The 19,199-nt window shown below is 43.3% G+C and overlaps 1 protein-coding gene across 1 annotated transcript in view; it reads left to right on the forward strand.

Annotated features, from left to right (window-relative positions):
• The window catches only part of LOC310927087 (partitioning defective 3 homolog), a gene marked incomplete at both ends in the record, with an annotated part of 292,124 nt that overhangs the window by 198,952 nt on the left and 73,973 nt on the right, over positions 1-19,199 (forward strand). Inside the window, 3 exons of the mRNA XM_083889330.1 lie at positions 2,686-2,916; positions 4,343-4,616; positions 12,589-12,717. Coding sequence (XP_083745456.1) covers positions 2,686-2,916; positions 4,343-4,616; positions 12,589-12,717 — 634 coding nt within the window. The remainder of the gene's footprint in view (positions 1-2,685; positions 2,917-4,342; positions 4,617-12,588; positions 12,718-19,199) is intronic.

A 19,199-nucleotide genomic window follows, 5' to 3' on the forward strand; every position in this document is an offset into this window, starting at 1 on the left:
TCCATAGCTGGGAATCGTGTGACTTGTGTCCATATCTGGGACTTGTGTCCGTAGTTTTGACTCATGTCCATAGTTGGGACTCATGTCTATAGTTGGGACTGTTGTCCATAGTTGGGACTCGTATCCATAGCTAGGACTCTTGGGACTCGTGTCCGTAGTTGGGACTTGTGTCTATAGCTGGGACTGATGTCTATAGCTGTCTGCATCACTTTTACACACTTTCCTGAACCACCAGCTTCAGATGATGTCATCTTCTTTCTTGAGATTACAGTGACTTCCTCGGTGCAGACTCTGAATCAGTGACATATCTGCCGCCATGACTCCTCTGCATCTGTGACTGCACGAGTTCGCCTGCTGAAGCTCAACTTTGTCGGCTGTTTATCAGCTCTGTTCCAAACACTTTCAAGTCACTGATTATTCACAACAGACAGAGTTGTGTGTGTTTTGTCTTGTTTTTTAAAAAGCACAACAATGTGAAACTGAGAAACCACCAGAATGTCACGTCGACGCGAGCGAGCGAGCGTGTTTGTGATTGTGAGCTCGCACGCATGACGACCATGGAAAACAGACGGTGAAAGCAGACATGTTTCTGATATTTATTTATTTATTTGTCCTTTATTTAGCAGGAAGGTTCCACAGAGGAAAATTAGAATATTCTTTTTAGAATATAGTCTTGTGACTGCAGTGCTGGTAAGAGCAGTGTGGAAAGAGTTCTCAGTGAGACGTTAAGGTGACTGGACAGAATGATGAGAATGAAGTCGGCCTCTCGCTCGTTCTCTTTGCATCTCGTCAGTTTTGTCTGCTCCGTTCCTTTCATTCTTTGGACAGCCTCGCTGTTAACAAGGATATTTCCCTGTTTTCCTTTTCCTTTGTTCGCTCTCCTCGTCACGGCGTCTGTCAGGCCCTTTTGTAACGCTGCAGACTCGCACTACAGCAGCAGCACAGAGGCGACACTGCACCCCAGGAGAATGGAACTCTACCCGTTCACTCCCGTACGTCTTCACCTTATCTTCCGACGTTTATTATCCGCCCGCGCGGCTTGTGAAACGTGTCGCGGAGGAACGAAAATGACGCCCGCGCCGCTACAAACGGTCTTAGTTTAATTAAACTGTCATGTTTCTCCGATTTTGCTGATGGTTCTTTTTATTCCGAGCCACATCTCGGGTCGTTGAAGTGTGTCGTCGGTAAGGAGGAGAATCACACAAGCTCACACACACTCACACACACACACACACACACACACACACACACATACACGATCCATCGATCAGCTTCTTCTTTCATGATGAAAACAGCACAGCATCCAGGTTTAAATATGGATTGTTACTGTCAGAGTCGCTTGTTATCTGCCGAGACGAGGCAGGTTCAGAAACTCGCTGAACAGATGCTCCATTTCAGCACCAATGGAAATGTTAATAAGAATCTGTTGGAGGCAACAGTTTGTGTTATTACCAATATGTGGAGCTGGTGTTTGGTTTCTATGCTCACGAGTTGCATTATATCCGGTCTATTTTGGATAATTTCTAAGGAAACTGGAAGGGATAAAAAAACGTATCCTTGATTTATAACGTCGGTAAACATTTACCTGAGGAGTTTATGTTCTCAATCACTCGTTTAAGTTTTCCAATTTCTAAATGATGGACTCCTTTGGAATCAAATCAACAATAAACGATCCAATACGTCCAAGAGTAAAACCTTAGAACCCAATACCATTTGGAGCCGGTCCAGATAAACGTTTAACTTGGCATAATAGAGTCTTATAGCCTTTTTTATATATATAGAGAGTTATGTGATCTCCACACAGCGCTCTAGTTGAATCACACAAGTCTTTCTCTGCATTGGGTGAAGGAGGAAATGTAGCACTTAAAATCCAATAAATTCATTTTTTTTTTGGGGGGGGGGGGGGGAGGAACCCCTATTGTAAAGCTATTTACAGTATTTTATTCTTCTTTACATTTATATTTTATTTTCACATACTTTTTAATTACAAGGTTTTACCATGTTACTTCATTCATTTTGAAAACATAACATAATGGTGATGAACACTGGTTGGAAGGGCCCCCTGGGCATTTTTGCTTAGGGCCCCTACAGATTCTAGAATCGCCTCTGCTAATAGGGATTACCTGAGATTGTTTAGTTCTGTTATTATTGATCCAATCACAAGTAGACGAATGATATTTCAACATAGCCCAGGAGGGTTATGTGTGTTCTCACACCTCAAAGATCTCCCAATACATGCGTCAATGTCTGCTGGATGCACTCGCACCTGAACTTAAAGCTGCCCACTTGTGATTGGATCGCTCAGAACCATAGGTCTGAATGGGTAGTGAATTAGACGATAGACATGAAGTGGACTTGACTCGGTCATTTACTGTGTTTTCATCCAAATGCACGGATAAAAAATGAGAATCTTTAAGAAAATAAAAATCCAGAAAGACAGAGGAATGAAACATTTTGAATTCCTACCAACCAACTCTAAATGTAGCATTTAAAATTGGTGATCACCTGCACTGCCAGTTGTAAGACAGCAGGTCACCATAGCAACCATTTTTTTTTAGCTCTCATGTCCTATGGCGTTATACATAGGACATGTTTGGATGGAAGCACAGTGAGTGAAACCACCGCAGACACAGGAGTCCCATGTCCCTGCAGTACAGTCGTCTCTATCCTCCCCTTCTATCTCAGGTTCTTCCACAAAGGACGTGGGGCCGTCGCTGGGCCTGAAGAAGTCCAGCTCTCTGGAGAGCCTGCAGACGGCCGTCGCCGAGGTCACCCTCAACGGCGACCTCCCCTTCCACCGCCCGCGCCCGCGCATCATCAGGGGCCGCGGCTGCAACGAGAGCTTCAGGGCGGCCATCGACAAGTCGTACGACCGGCCGGCGCCGCCGGAGGAGGAGGACGAGGGCATGGAGACGCGTAAGACAATCGCATGTTTTTTTTTCCACTTTGATGCTGCATCGTGGTTGACTAAAAATGTCATGCTAACAGAGAAAAACAAAGTCAAAGTGGCTGTCCACACTGATGCATGGGAGTGACGGCACGCTGACTAACACTTTGTGTCTAACAACAGCTGATTTTATTGCAGCTTGTGGCGATGGCAATATCGCTGAGTCAGGAGGTATCAGTCACCACCACATAGGACACAAAATACATGACGTTTATCCGTATGAGACACTGTAAGAAGAACAAAACATAAATTAAAGCGGACCTAGACCGGAAGTTCCAATTAACACTGTTTTTTTAGTGTGTATCTGCGTCATTACCTTGTTTACGAAGCCCTGAAGGTTCAAAACAAACAGTTCAGCCACTGCTGAGAACGCTGTGTTTTATTGTAATCTCGGGCTCAGCGAGATCTCTGAAAAAACCCGGACCGGTTACGTAAACACCGGTTATCCTGAACAGCAGATCCTCCTGCTCCGGGCACTAGTCCGGGCACTAGTCCGGGCTCTAGTCCGGGCACTAGTCCGGGCACTAGTCCGGGCACATCCGGTTGCGTACATTGAACCGCAGAAGAAGAATAACGTCCGTTGTGGAGGTGTTTCATGTTTCAGAGTTGAGTCTGAAATATCGTGGCTGGGGAACACCGTCAGAAAAGAGGATTTCTATCGGCTCGTTTACAGCAACTAGGAGGTTTTTGACCATAAAAACAAGTAAATGTATGTAAGTAGACCTCCATAACTAACATATATGTGCAACAGGACCACTCTATGGGAGCTTTAAAGACCATGGCAATTTATATTTATATTTATACAATCATCAAGTGCAGGATTTCATGGCCGTCGGCCATCACCGAGCTGTCACTTTCTCTTTCAGCGAAATGATCCTTTTCCATGAAGTTATTCCACCACACAAAAGTTCCCAAAACGATGGCACTTGAGAGATAAGTTGGCAGGCAGATCTTGTTCCCGAGCGCTGCAGCGAACAAATATATTCACATCGATATTTGGCACCAGAGAATCAATGATCCTCATCTCGCGAGTCAGAGTGGTGATATATAGTAATCTCCTTATTAACACTCATCCAAATCCCACAGGTGGTTATGGAGCTCAAATGTTCAAGCCCACGAAAATGATTATTATTATTATTTATTTTTTTTTTTAATTTGAATTAAATATCATGTTTTCATGCATTTCATCAAGTGTCTGATAACTATCATTGAGGCGCAGAGCTCTTCACTCTCGTAACGATATAGGCAGATAAATGACTTTGGTTTTGTACAGTAATTGCACATTTCTGTGACTTATAGCTATGAATTCATACGACTTTTCCCCCCCCCTCCGTGTCGCTGTCTCCGTCTCTCTTTTCCCGTCCACTCTGTGTCTTCTTCACGTCCTCTCCGCAGTGGAGGAGGACACCGAGGAGAGCTCGCGATCGGGCCGAGACTCCGTGTCCACGGTGGCCGACCACACGCCGCTGTCTGCCGGCCCGGAGAAACCGCTGGTCAACGGCACCAACCGCACCAAAGAGGAGAAGAAGAAGGACAAAGACAAAGAGAAAGAAAAGGCAGGGAAGGAGAAGAAGAAGCAGCAGCAGCAGCAGCAGCAGGAGGGAGGAAAAGACAAGGACAAGGGAAAAGCCAAGAAGGGAATGCTGAAGGGACTCGGTGACATGTTCAGGTAAAATATGGTTCTCTTCTAAGTGAGTGTGTGTTCGAACAGCCACGAGCAATGCTAATATTAATCCAGATTAATGCACGAATTAAGCACAGTCATTGGTTTACAATACATAGAGGAGAGTGTTGAGCCCACTAACCATTTGGAACAGGATTCAGTGGAACCAGGACATGATTTACTCTGTGCAATATGCAAAATATATTGTTCAGTTAGAACTGTATTGATTGTGGTTTAAGGCGCTACAGCAGAGAGATAAATAAAACATAATAATCCCTGTTCTACGTCTCCAAACAGGCGGCACACTGAACCATGAACAAAACACAAACTATCCCTTTAATTTAACATGATTAACTGTTTGCTCCTGGTATTAAATACACGCCATTATTACGTGCACTGAGAGAACACAGGTGTGTTCAGAGCTATTGTTATTATTGTGATATTATATATATAATATTATAGGGGAACTTAAAAAAAAAATATATATATATATATATATTTTTTTTAAGTTTATGAATCGATTCAGAATCCCGATTCATATGTGAATCGATTATTTTCCCCCACCCCTATTATATTATATTATAATATAATTTATATTATAAACACTTAATATGTGGAAAACTAAGTTCTGCTAACACAACACTTAAGCTAGGTGAGCTAGTGTGCCGGGCGCGAGGGGCCCCTCGCGTCACAGTGTCACGCGCTAGCATAAACAAGGCTTAACAGTGTGAGTGAGAAAACTCTTAATTTAGACGCCACAAGTACTTTGTGGTTTATTTTCTTCGTCTTATCAATAATTCCACCTTGCAAAACTAACCTCCTGGAGCTAACACACACACACACACACACACACACACACACACACACACACACACACACACACATACACATACAGTATGTGTTATCACTGGTGTCCAAATTGGTGGAGAAAACCTCAGGGGCCGTGCCGCTAATATATCCGTATATCATATTAGTTAAAGCGGCGGCGACAGCGAAGGGTGAAACAATGACTGTTGTCTGAGAGAGGACGATAATGAGATCCACAGAGATGGTGTGAGAGCGAGAGAGGGAAGTGAGAAGAAAGGGCGACGAGGTTGGGGGGGCGACGCCGAGGGAAAGCAAAACAAACCCAAAATTATATTAGAATAAAAAAACAACAATTTAACCCGTTATTATCAAAAGAATTGAAAAATAATTTAGTAATCAATTCATAATCTCACAATAACTGCAGGCCGATAGGTGATTTTACACTTTTTTAAGTTAAGTTTTTCTTTAATTTCTGCCAAAATAATTCACCCAGATTTTTACACACTGGACTTAAGTCGTTAAAGGTGCAATATGTAAGAATGTGGCCAAAAACGGTTACTACATTCAAATTCAAGGTCTTTTAGGTTTCGTTTTCTTCACGTAACTGGCAACCCGTGGTTGCTCGGCAGCTGAGACTCTACTGACTGCAATGATTGGTAGACGGTGGTAGGTGGCGCCACATGCCAAAACATGATTTCAAAACATAAACATGATTTGCAATCTGCTAAATACTTTTTTTAATGCAAATATTTTGTCTGCACTGTTGTTGTTGGTGAGTTCAGTTTGTTATATGAACATTATTCCTGAGTCTCTGTGACATATTAGGAGGATTTTATGGCCCAGTTGCTTTAGATTTATTACATAATGCACCTTTAAGTAATCTATTAATAGTAATAATTAGTATTAAACACACTCATACAAAGGATTACATATAAATATAGGTTTAAATCAAATCCACACATTAAATACACACACGTCAGCTGATAATGACTGGTGTGCGTTACCATTACCATCATTGTCGTGTGTGTGTGTGTGTGTGTGTGTGTGTGTGTGTGTGTGTGTGTGTGTGTGTGTGTGTGTGTGTGTGTGTGTGTGTGTGTGTGTGTGTGTGTGTGTGTGTGTGTGTGTGTGTGTGTGTGTGTGTGTGTGTGTGTGTGTGTGTGTGTGTGTGTGATGGTCTCAATATTGTCCACATCAGATCTGCTCCATTAAAAGTGTGACTGACTGTCACTGTGATCCACGCCCAGTGTTTACAGCCACAGACAGCTGTGCTGTGCTGTGTGCTCCACACACACAATGGTGTGAGAGGGATTGGCCCCATCTGTGCTTCCCCGTTATCCCTGTTATCCCTGTCCCCCATCATCACACACACACACTCAACCTAAAGGAATCATCCACCAAACACACGTTATACAACCGGTGACACAGCGCGATGACTCAGTGATCCCATGTTATGAAAGCTTAGTTTTCTTTTCAGGAAGTGATGCAGGTAACAGTTAAGAGTTAATATTAAAGAGAGTGACAACATACTACACTCAGACTAAAGACTCAGTACGTAGACTTGGAGTAAGTGTGAGTTTTTTTTTTACAACAGCAGACGGTGAGAGCTGCTCCTGCAGCGCATCATCAAAGCTAGTCACACAGAGAGTCTTTTCTAAGTTCAGACTTGTTCACGGCACCAGGACACGCACACACACATGCACACGTACACACACACACACACACTGTGAAACCATTGCAAAATTAGCGCAGCCCTCAGATTTCTGGGCATCGACCGTCTTTGCCGATGCCAAGCTAACAGACTGGGTGTTGCATCCGAGTGCAAGTGATGATCGGAGGGGGGGTGGGCGGGCGAGTGAGAGAGTGAGTGAGAGAGAGAGAGCGAGAGAGAGATATGGCTACAGAGCTAGCTGGCAGGCTGTTGAATTGGCTGGAGTTGATGGTAATGAGGCTTTGATTGGGACGGAGTGTGAGGCCTTCGAGACATGAGAGGGTTCAGGCAGTGGAAGATCACACACACACACACACACACGCAAATACCCACACACTCACACACACGAGTACATCAAATACAAGCTCCTTGACATGGACGGACTGACTCACTCACTCTCCACTTGCTGAAGAGAGCCGCTCGCTAGCAAGCTAGCAACGAGGCTCCGCTCTGACACACATACTTAACAAAAACGACAACATAACCTTAGGTAAACTTTTGCGTCATGACGATGACACACAAGGTAAACACGCAAACAATTACTTTCTTTATGTATCTATTTATTTATCAGTTTAGCGACAAGCCGTATGTGTTGCTAAGCGCTAACTGCTGAGGCTGTTAAACTGTCGATCCGTCACTCAAACGAAATTGGAATATCCTGGGGTGAATTTTTTCTCTAATAGGAAATTGCGATGTTTTGGGACGTCATCTGGTCCATGTGACTCCTACACTGGAAGTTTGTGTGGAACTACTTCCCTATTTCTCCAAGTGAACCTAGTTCCCTGGTGTCCTCATGAACATGTCTGTGAAATGCTTTGGTCAAAACACCTTAAGGATGAAGCACCACAGCAGTTCAATCACTCTGCCAAAACAGCCCTGTTCAGAACGCTCGCTTTTTTAGTGCCTGTCGCTTTAAATATGCAAATGAGACGCAGGAAACTACGTCAGCGTCACTGAGGCTAACGGCAGCTAACGGCAGTTAGCGTTTGGAAAAGCCATCATTTGACGACTCTAGTTGGCACATTGCCGTCATATATAAAATGTAAATCCTCTGAGACTGGAAGTTTGTGTAGAACTCGGTGCTGCACTGTGCTCCGGCAGCTAACAGCAGTTAGCATTTGGAAAAGCCATCATTTGACGACTCTAGCCGGCACATTGCCATCATATATAAAATGTAAATCCTCTGAGACTGGAAGTTTGTGTAGAACTCTGTGCTGCACTGTGCTCCGGCAGCTAACAGCAGTTAGCATTTGGAAAAGCCATCATTTGCAGACTCTAGTCGGCACATTGTCGTCATATATAAAATGTAAATCCTCTGAGGCTGGAAGTTTGTGTAGAACTCTGTGCTGCACTGTGCAGCCAAGAATAGAGAACACTTTATGGATTTCCGCTCTTCCGGATACTATTGCCCTCGCGCGTTTTTTTCCAGGAATGTCTCATTGTGACGTAGCATTGAGTGCGGAAGTCAACGTTGCGTGTTTTATCTCCTGTGTTTAGACTGAGGAGTTTTCCCAAAAACTGCCGTTCACCGTGCTCTGTGCTGTTGAAAGCATCATCAGTGACACACAGTGGTCGTCTGCTGGATTGACTCGGCTCAATCCTTGACATTTTGACGCGTCGAGCCACGGAAGCCCCCCCGTCAAAGTCTCTTTATCGATGGCGTTGGGGCTCGCGAGACGAAGAGGCCGACTTAACTGCGCCTGGAATATGAGATTATGAAATGCCACAGTGTCACGGTTAACGCTCGGTCTCCTCTTCAAAGTTTCCCCGTTTGCTCGTAAATCTTGGGCGAGTGAGTGCGTGTGTGTTTGTGTGTGTGTGTTACACAGAGACTTGGGCTTTTTTTAAGGGGGCTGTTAATGAGAGTTACTGGTGTGGGGAGAGAAAATGTCAACCATCTCTCGCCGTGATAGATCGCTCCTGCTCTTCGCATTAACAGAAAGCCGTCAGTCTCTCAGACAGCCACAGTTAGATTAATCAGGTAATGGACCTTAGTCTCTGCCACCACCGCCGCCCTCCCTGCTGCAGTTACTCCTCCTCTTCACTTTTTCTCAAGTTTTTTTTCTTTGAGTTTTCATTCCACAACATCATCGTTGTGGGGGAAAAAATGGTAAATGTTATTATCCTAATTACTGCAGCTTCATCAAAGTGTTTACACTACAGTTGAAAAGTTTGGGGTCACTTCGAAATGTCCTTATTTTTGAAGGAAAACACTTTTTTTTTTTTCAATGAATATAACATTAAATGAATCAGAAATACACCCTATACATTGTTAATGTGGTAAACGACTATTCTAGCTGCAAACGTCTGGTTTTTAATATGTACATAGGTGTATAGAGGCCCATTTCCAGTGTTCTAATGGTACATTGTGTTTGCTAATCACGTTAGAAGGCTATTGGATGATTAGCAAACCCTTGTGCAATTATGTTAGCATAGCTTGTCAATGTCTTGACTATCTTTTCTGTTCATTTTGCAACTCTTTTGATGAATAAAAGTGTATAGGTGACCCCAAACTTTTCAACGGTAGCGTAACTGTGGAGTTAACTTCTTTAGAGTGATGCTAACAGTAGCTAAACCTAAAGAGAAATAGCTGCCTCAAAGTGAGGCTAACGGTAGTTTAACATATAACGATGAAAAGTTGCTTCTTTAGACTAATGCTAACACTAGCTTAACGTAGTTAACTTCGTCAAAGTGACACTGACATTGTATAAATGTTTAACTATAGTTTACTTATTCAAGGTAATGCTAACAGAAGTAGCTTTGCTGGTTATTTGACAAAAGGGCAAAATGATCATTTTTGAATATTTCTTCATTTTCTATTCATTTTGCAACTCTTTTGATGAATAAAAGTGTGACTTTTAATGGAAAACACAACAAAATTGTATAGGTGAGCCCAAACTTTTAAACGGTAGTTTATGTTGTCAAGTTATTCAAACAATTATCCAATTTGACAAGTCACCGTCACATGTGGGGAAACCACATTTCATATCCCAACAGACCAGACGTTAAATCTCTCGGCTTCACTGTGACTGTGTGTTACTGGTGATGCCAGAGCGATGTCAGACACCGACTTCTGCTCAGGCTCAGATTGTGTTGTGTTTGGACTTTGGTTCCAGAACTCTTCAAAGATGCTCTCAAATCTAACCTCTGAATCTAACCTTCTGTTGCAACCTCAGGCGTGAGAAAAGCAGTTAGAAATGATGTGAGCAGCAAAAATGACTCTCACATTCATTCATTCAGGCTTTACGAACCCAAAAACCTCTGCTTCTCATCGGCAAAAACGTAACGTCTGCTCACATTTTCCTCCCTCTCTCTTGTTTACGTTTAATTGGCTGCTTGTGCAAACGGCACAGCTCCGTGATTCCTGCAGACGTGTTGTTGAAGCAGCCGCAACCTGTAACGATGCATATTCTTCACTGTTTCCCTTTCATTCTTTCATTCATTCTTTATTTTGTTTTGGTTCTCACCTTTCTTCTTTTTTCTTTGGTGTCAGCGTCTCACAGACACACACATGCACTCACACACACACACATGCACACACTCCTACACACTTTCATCCCTTGGTTTTCTCCACAGATTCATTTGTTTTTTTTCTCTTTTTTTTTCCTGTGTTTCTGTCATTGATTTTCTTTATTCCCCTTGTTTTCAATTCTCTTTCTTCTGTTTTTTTTTCTATGCACGCACACGCACACGCACGCACACACACGTTCAAACACCTCAGTGCACTTGAGTTTGCTTTTTCTGACTCGTAACAAGGCAATTTGCACTCTTTCTTTTTAATTCATGAACACACAGAAATGTCAGTCCTTCCTTGCATTTGATGAGGTAACTTTGTCTTTCTATCTTCTTTTTTTCCCTGCTTTGTTCTTCACTTACACACACACACACACACACACACACACACACACACACACACACACACACACACACACACACACACACACACACACACACACACACACACACACACACACACACACACACACACACACACACACCGGCGCCTCTTGTTTTTGCATTTCCACCGTATTTGATTTGAGTGTTTGATTCAGTGTATGCTCTTTCTTTTTCACTCTTGTTCAAAGTTGTCTGTCTGTGTCATTAACACACACACACACACACACACACACACACACACACACACACACACACACACACACACACACGTACACACACACAGACGTGTGTCTTTGGAAGTCATAGATATTCTCTGCAGGCCAATTTCCCCCGTGAATAATCTCGGAGGTTCATTGTGGACGCGAGCGCGGTGCCAAAGTCATTTTCTTCAACAGGCGGCCGCTTTATACAGAGTCAATCAAGCTGAAATATCTGCGCTGCGGCTCCTCTTTCATTACCCGTCACTCCCTCCCTATGAATATAATTACAGCGATGGGCCGGCATCTACACCGCCTTCGTTTACCACGCGTACAACTTTAAACGAACCCGAATTGAGTTTGAACTTGCGAGAAGGACTTTCCGCGTTGGTTCGTTTGAGGGTTTGATTGAGTGTTAAGTCGCAGCTGCTGGGGGAGTCTTTGTGGTCTCAGGTGACATTTTCTGTGAGATCACTGGACCGTGGGGCGAAAGTACTGACTGAAGGCTGTTTGATTTCAGAGAAATGTGCCGTCATGTCGTGTTTATATAAAGAAATGATGAAGTCGCGTTTGAGTTTACGTCGGTTTAAAAATGCCGCTATGGCTTTTAATTTGTCGTCTTTTCCGCATCGCACAAGGATCTTGTAGAATTGTAAAACTAAACTAAGAAAAAATATTAGCGCTGGGCACGCCGCTAACACCGCTAGCGCACATTAACGCATGATTCGTTTCCATGACGACTGACCGAAAAAAGACGTCATGTTTACGTGCCGCGGCACCAGAGTCCAAGCACCGTTTACCAGTTAGCTCCGTTAGCTCCTTTAGCGCCGTTAGCGCGCCTACAGTCGAACTGGAGCAGAGTCGGTGACAGTGCTACAAATATCCAGCATACCAGCATATGTGTGCCTCTGTTTTTAAAAAGTTTAGCGTTACTTTAGAGACTCATTTTAACAATTGGGAGTCGCGTAAACATGACGTCGCGCGCGTCTTTTTCCGGTCAATCGTCATGGAAACGCGTCATGCGCTAATAAATTGCTCTTTGCAATAAATATCATAATGTATATCATTTAAAACATCTACTCGGGGTGTGAGAAAGTCTTGATACACTTAAAATATTGGGATATTTCATGGGAAATGATCCTGACCGCAGTTTTGTGTTGTATTTAAGCCTCCAACCACTAGTTGGCAGCAGCAGCTTTCCTGCCGTTTGATTTTCTCCCCTCCTTCCACTCCTCACTAGACACAGAAAACTGTACATACTTAATGCACATAACGCTATTATCCCCTGCATTGGGTTTTTGAGGGTATCGTATCACAGATTGCGTCGTCGTATGACACTGAAGTGCATGTTTTCATGTTTTTGCAGGTTTGGAAAGCACCGGAAAGACGAGCGTCCGGGGGAAAAGATGGATCGTAAAGGCTCCAGCAAGTGGAGGCCCGAGGAGACGCAGGTTTCTGATGAGGAGACGCTGAAGATGAGGATGGAGCAGGAGAGGTAGGTTTCTGATTTCTTTTTTCACAGTGTGAAAAACATGCAGAGGCTAATCGGTCGCTCTAGTTTGCCCTTAACCCTGTGTGTGTTTGCCCTGCGATGGACTGTCGACCTGTCCACGGGGAACTCCACCGGCTGCGATTGGCTCCGGCGTCTCTGTGACAATCATGTGTTAGAAAATGAATGAATGAATGAATGGTGTGATGTAAGATTTCCCTACATTCATGTATTATGTTTCTTTGACTGTCGCCTTTACTGCCTCTAACAGTGTGGAACATTGGATTATAACAAGTGTGCAGGTCAGGAAGTGAAGAAATTCCCCTCTGCTGCATATTATGGACTGTATCAAATGGGTTTATTATGCATTAAAAAAAAAGTGAGGAATGGTGAGGGAGAGAAAAAAAAAAAAAAAAAAAAGTATTTTTGCTGCCGTTATTGAGTGGTCGCCCAAAACCAAACAGCCCCAAGAAGTCACAACTCTTTTTCACTGCACCTCTGTTTCTCTCTTTTAACCAAATTAAATGTCACACAGGCACCATGCCAGCACCCCCCCCACCACCACCACCACCCCACCCCTCCTCCTGTGGCAGCAGTTTATAAATGCCAAGGCTATTACTGCCCTGCTAGCTAATTAATTCCCATGCTCTTGGTGTAGGGGCAAGAGCCATTACTCCCCTCAGTCGCTCGTTATGAGAGTTTGGGTGTTTTTTTTCTTCTTTTCTTTACACCTGCAGAACAGATAACAAAATAACAGCCAGCTCTTTATTTTTAATTGGCAGAAGGTTTACTCCGAATGCCACGTCAAATAATTTGCTTGTAGATATCGTGCGAAAGTTCAGTGTGTTTCTCTTTGTATGTTAATCAAATCCACGACCTCTCTGTTGTTACACACACACGCACACATTTGTTATCCTGTTATTTTAAATATAGATTCATTCAAGACATATTGGATATTGGTTTTAATTAGTGTTAGTGTCGTTACTTCATTCACTTCCTCTTGTTTGCTTCTTTTTGCTTCATTAAAGGCTAAATTATAAATGAAACCCACTATTCTTAGCTCAAATTGTGTTTGTTATTTCTCCCTTCCTTTATCCTTGGGACAGGGCCTCAGAAATAACCGGGTAGTGTTATTTTTTTAGTTGTCTATTTTGTGCATTTATGTGTTCTCTTTGTTTGTTTGTGCATAACAGTTTTTGTCATGTGGTGCTCAGGGCAAGAAGGAGCTGAGGGAAATCAGGAGCACAACACAGTGGACGAGGAAACCCAAATTAGCTAAATACTGGTTGTTGTCCACATAGCGGGAGCTATCTTGGGGTTTTCTGACAGTTGTTCTTAAGTCAATGTATTCATTATTTTCTTCGCTGTTCTGGGTGTTTGACTCCCCCCCCCCTCCCTCCTCCTCCCCGATGGACCCAAAAAGCACAAGTTGCTTCTCATTTGGATTTAACCATCACCTGAAATAACACCGATATTGACGGGGGGGGGGAGATCCCACTGAGGACGTGCAGGACCGCGGCTCCTTCGGCATCAAACAACAATCTAGTTAGTTGTGTTTTGCCGAGCTGTTCTCGCAAAGGTTCATCTGGGAGCTTCGGCATCTCGCTGCAGAGCATCTATTGATTGGCCTCTGCCAAAGGCTACATTTAATCCAGCTGCGATTGACTACATGGAAAGCAGGTTTAAGACTCGGCTCCCGGTGGAGTCCGACTGCAAGCGATAGACTCAAATCAAGACAGACAGCAGACGCCAGTGCAGCAGTGTTTGCAGAATATAACGTGCGGTCATTTGAGGAGCAGCTGTACCAAGCGTGTACCAAGTGGACACGATTAGAAACATGGTTCAGACTAAGCGGTAGGAGAGTATTGAAGTGGTACGGGCCATTGTCAAAACTGTTAGCGCTTGCTTTGTTGAGCTAGGTTCAGGCTGCTGCCCCGTGGCCTTAAATGACGTCCAACCACAACACAAACAAGAGGTCGTGAGAGGAAATACTTTTTTTTTAGCAGCAGTTGGTAGTTGACTGGACAAAGAATGTTAATATATCAGCTCCTTGTTGTTTCTTCGATGCTGAATTGGTCGTACCAGGAGGGCTCCTGTTGACGCTGACTCTAACACTGGTCCATTGAGGGCAGGCTATGCAAGGTCGCCCATTGCCCGACAGCCGACCGTCGAGGCTGTGGGTCCCGGTCTCCAGTTCTCATGTTTTTTTAACGGCAGTTATTAGCGATGTGGGAGTCGCCTGAGGCCAAGTGCAAATGCCAGCGAGTGGAGTTTTTTGATGTCGCACGAGGCCAAGTGTGAATGCTTGTTACATTTCTTGGGGAATGTTGAAAGGACACTGTTGTAGTTTAGACATAAGTGGTGTCATAAAACAGCAATGTCGGGGTGTCTTTTCTTGAAGGCTAACTATCCAGGTCAGAACTTGACCTACTTCTGAAGGATAAGGAAACCATCTCTCTATGGCATCACTTATCGCTCTCTTACAATACTGTCCTTTATCTTAGAGCATACATGAGTCATGTGACTCAAAAACACTCCTAGAGACAGTCATTTACACTTGGTTCCCTGTTCTCTTGGTTGTTGCAGTAACTGCACCAAAAGTGTCACCGATGGCTTTGACAATGACTCAATATAACAGGGGTTAAATATATTTTTTTGTCCTGTGTGGTTGTTCAGAACTGAAGAACCCATATGGAGAAGCAATGTCTTCAAATAGCAGGTCCAGCTGACCTCGGTGCAGCTCCATTTGGACTGATTGGAGGTATTGACGGCTTTTGAGTAAAACCCATCTAGTTCTATCTACCTTGGGAAGCTAGAGTGCTATTTTATTAACGGAAATGAGGGCAGTGGTAAATGCATGTGATGGACTTCAGACTAATAAATCACAAAAGAACATACTGTAGTAGAAACTACAAGGTTTTCTGTTTGCACATGGAGTTTGATTGGCTCACAGTGAGATGGCGTTGGCTGCTGCCCTGGCAACAACTGGGCCAAAGCAAACTTGGTTGACTACACTGATTTTTATGTTGCCAGAGCTGATAAAATACTAAAGCACACAATGACCATCACATCCATTAAGCAGCGTGTTTGCTGTACCTGCTTTACCAGATTCTTAGGGTTGGGGTTAGGGTTACCCTACCCCTAGGCACATTTTTACTTTTATATCATTGTATAAAGTATAGTGCAGCTTGCAGAAATGATTCTAAGTACCTGCAGTTTTCACCTTGAAGAGCAGAGCAAAACCTTCAAAACCAGGCGAAACCCCTTCCCAAATGTTCTGTTATTATAAAAAAAAGGATTTTTAGCAGCAGTCTTATCCTGCTGGACCTTCTTCCTTCATGCACTTCCTGCCTTTCTCCGTGGTCGCTCAGTTATGTCTGCCTCGCCGCTAAAAAGGAAGGTTTATTACATTGCGGACACAATGGCACATAATGCACCATTGTTCTGGCTTGATGTGGTAGAAAGGTCACTCAAAAATCCCTTTCTTATACTATAATGTGCCATCCTGTCATTTCCTTGCCTCTTGATCTGCCTTTTCTACCCTCTTTTTTTTTCCTGTAAAAATGTTCTCCATTTACCATTTAGCCTACTTGCTGAGTGTATTTCCATCTCTCATCAAGGTTAGTCGTTAGAAAAATAAAGCAGGTCTTTCCTTTTGCAAATATTTTGGGACTGCACGGGTAATGATTAGGCCAAGTGTGCTTTTCCTTCCTCTGCCCCCTTTTCAATCAACTTAATTGTCTTTTCGAATCATTTTCAGCTGCATTCTCCAAATGTCCCCATTGTATAAACACTCACTCTGCGTCCATATAAACCACCGCGGTCTCATTTTACAGTGTCTTTGTTTACGCGAGAGTAAATCATTGCATTCTTCGGACGGAAATTGGACTTGGAGAATGATGTCTAAACATTTTAGTCCTACTGAAATCTACACTACCGCTCAAAATTTGGGGTCACATATGCAATTATTTTGTGTTTTCCATTAAAAGTCACACTTTTATTCATCAAAAGAGTTGCAAAATGAAGAGAAAATATAGTCAAGAAATGATGATTTTGCCCAATAGCCTTCTAACGTGATTAGCAAACACAATGTACCATTAGAACACTGGAAATGGGCCTTTATACACCTATGTACATATTCCATTAAAAACCAGACGTTTGCAGCTAGAATAGTCGTTTACCACATTAACAATGTATAGAGTGTATTTCTGATTCATTTAATGTTATATTCATTAGAAAAAAGGTGATTTTCCTTCAAAAATAAAGACATTTCTAAGTGACCCCAAACCTTTGATCGGAAGTGTGTAAATCTAATTTCTCCAGATAAGTGAGTCAAATTACTACAGCATGTGATATCTTCAGTCAGAGACCGATCCTCTACTGACAAAGGGGAACTTTTTAGCTGGTGGACATGCGATTTCAAACCAGCGTATATACCCGCAAACCACGGGAAAGAGACTCCAGAAACTGACCCCATTGACTTGTCCGCTGCCTCGTCAGGGAAATGGTTTGAGAAAGCCTTGCACTGGATTGGTATGTCTGGCCTTATCTTATCAGCCACTGTGCTTGTGTATACAATCAGAAGCTGCCCCCACACACACACACACTCCTGCCGAGCTGCTTTCTCTGATGGAAAACACTGTTTTTCCTGCGGCTCTAAAGATAGAGCCCTCGAGGGCCCTGCTTCCTTCTGCACCATTAGATAATTGCTTAGTCCACAAGTCGTGGTGACACGGTGTGCAAATGCACATGCCTCCATCTGACGTGTGTTAAGTCGTGGGAATAAGTGCACATTTTTGTTACCCTTGTACACAGTCAGCGGGGAGCCGTTAGTCATCAGCTTCATTAGCTGCCTTATTTAGATATTTTCATGTGTTCCCACCCATTTTGTCCCTTCCCCCCCCCCCCCCAAATTCTCCACCATCCACTGGGGAGAAATCCTTATCAAACTTATTGTTTCATTATGCACAGCGTGCACATTTTCTGGAGGAAGTGTTTCCGTTTTTTTTAGCCCGCTGAGTGTTCAGTGAAGTCGCACCCCCTGCCTCCTCGCCACCGTCGCTTGCCCCATTCGCTTTCTCGTTGCCATTAAAAAAGGGGGGCCTGGAGAAAAGGGAGCGCTATGATAATTGGTGGTTGTAAAGCTCTTATAATTGGCAAGGCTGTAATTATGGGGCTGCGCAATAGGTAGTTCCCCCCCCGCTGGAGAAACCAGTGTTGCCAGTTTTTCACAAGATAATGGGCCTGGAGACAGTGAGCGAGAGCGGTATAGAAGTGTGTGTTTTAGCAGTTGTGTTCATGTGTGAGAGGTGTGCTATGCATTAGCAACACTCCGTACATACAAAGTGCTTCCTTGTTTTGAGGTGTTTTAGGGGGGCGAGAGGCTATTATGCATTGTTTATGGTATTATTCATCAGGAGTGGGAAAAAAACATAAATAATCCACTTCTCCCAGTTCTTCAGTAATGGAAAATCAAGAGGGCACAATAAACGATCGCTCGCAGATGTTGCGCTGCTACGTCTGGTGTTTGTTTTTAACGCGACTCCTGAGGTTTACATCGCGTCTACGGCCAAACTCCAAACTCCCAACATTTTCAAAACAGACAAAAGTTCCGTCAATTAATGACACTGGTCGAGTGTAAACAGGAAGTGGTTGCAAAACAATCCCCGAACGATTAACATCAACAGTTTGTCTTTGCGTGACTCAAAGCTGTGGAGAAACTTTTAATGTTAGCGTTAGCGCGGGCTTGATTGTTTTACAACATTTACAACGTTTAGTTTCGTGATTGGCCCAGAGGACCCAGTCAGGTTGTGATTGAAGCCCAGTTTCTGCCAGACCAAAGCAATCAACACAGGAGTATTAAAACCTAAATGGGATCACCAGCTGTTCCACAGGTCTCTATTTTAGGTTTAAAGAAAAAAACCAAAACAATGTAGTGTATTATGTGCACATTTATGTCAGGATGTGACTCCACATCTGTGTTTTAGCCAGATGTGGACAAACCTACACATAGAGTTGAAGTGATGATATGTTCACAATGCTGAGACACAAATCTGCAGGACTTCAGCACCACGTTCACTGAGCTACTGTACGTAAACCATGCGAATGAACTCAATTTTTTAGTTATAAATATTTTTTTTTTAAAAATGCTTGAATTGGACAGAAGTTTTCACTGTAACTTGTCCTGGAGCTTTGAGATAAAACCCCACACATCTTATATCAAAACGTGCAGTTTGATCGGGAATCTCGTGCTATGACTTTTCTAAGCGTTGCGCCTAACCGTGGCGACAAAAATCTCAAAAAACTCTTCATTAGTTTCGCATAGACATGAATGGGAAACGGTCGACGAAAGGAGATAAACCACGCCCACTTTAGAGCCTCCCTGTGTCGTCACAGTTTATCGTAGAAATGTGGTTGGAACTTTTACTTTTCACAAGACTTGGGACTTTTATCACCCAAGTCAAGGTTTTGATACATATTACGGTTTT

This window comes from Microchirus variegatus (assembly GCF_963457635.1).
Source record: "Microchirus variegatus genome assembly, chromosome: 5".
NCBI lineage: Eukaryota > Metazoa > Chordata > Actinopteri > Pleuronectiformes > Soleidae > Microchirus > Microchirus variegatus.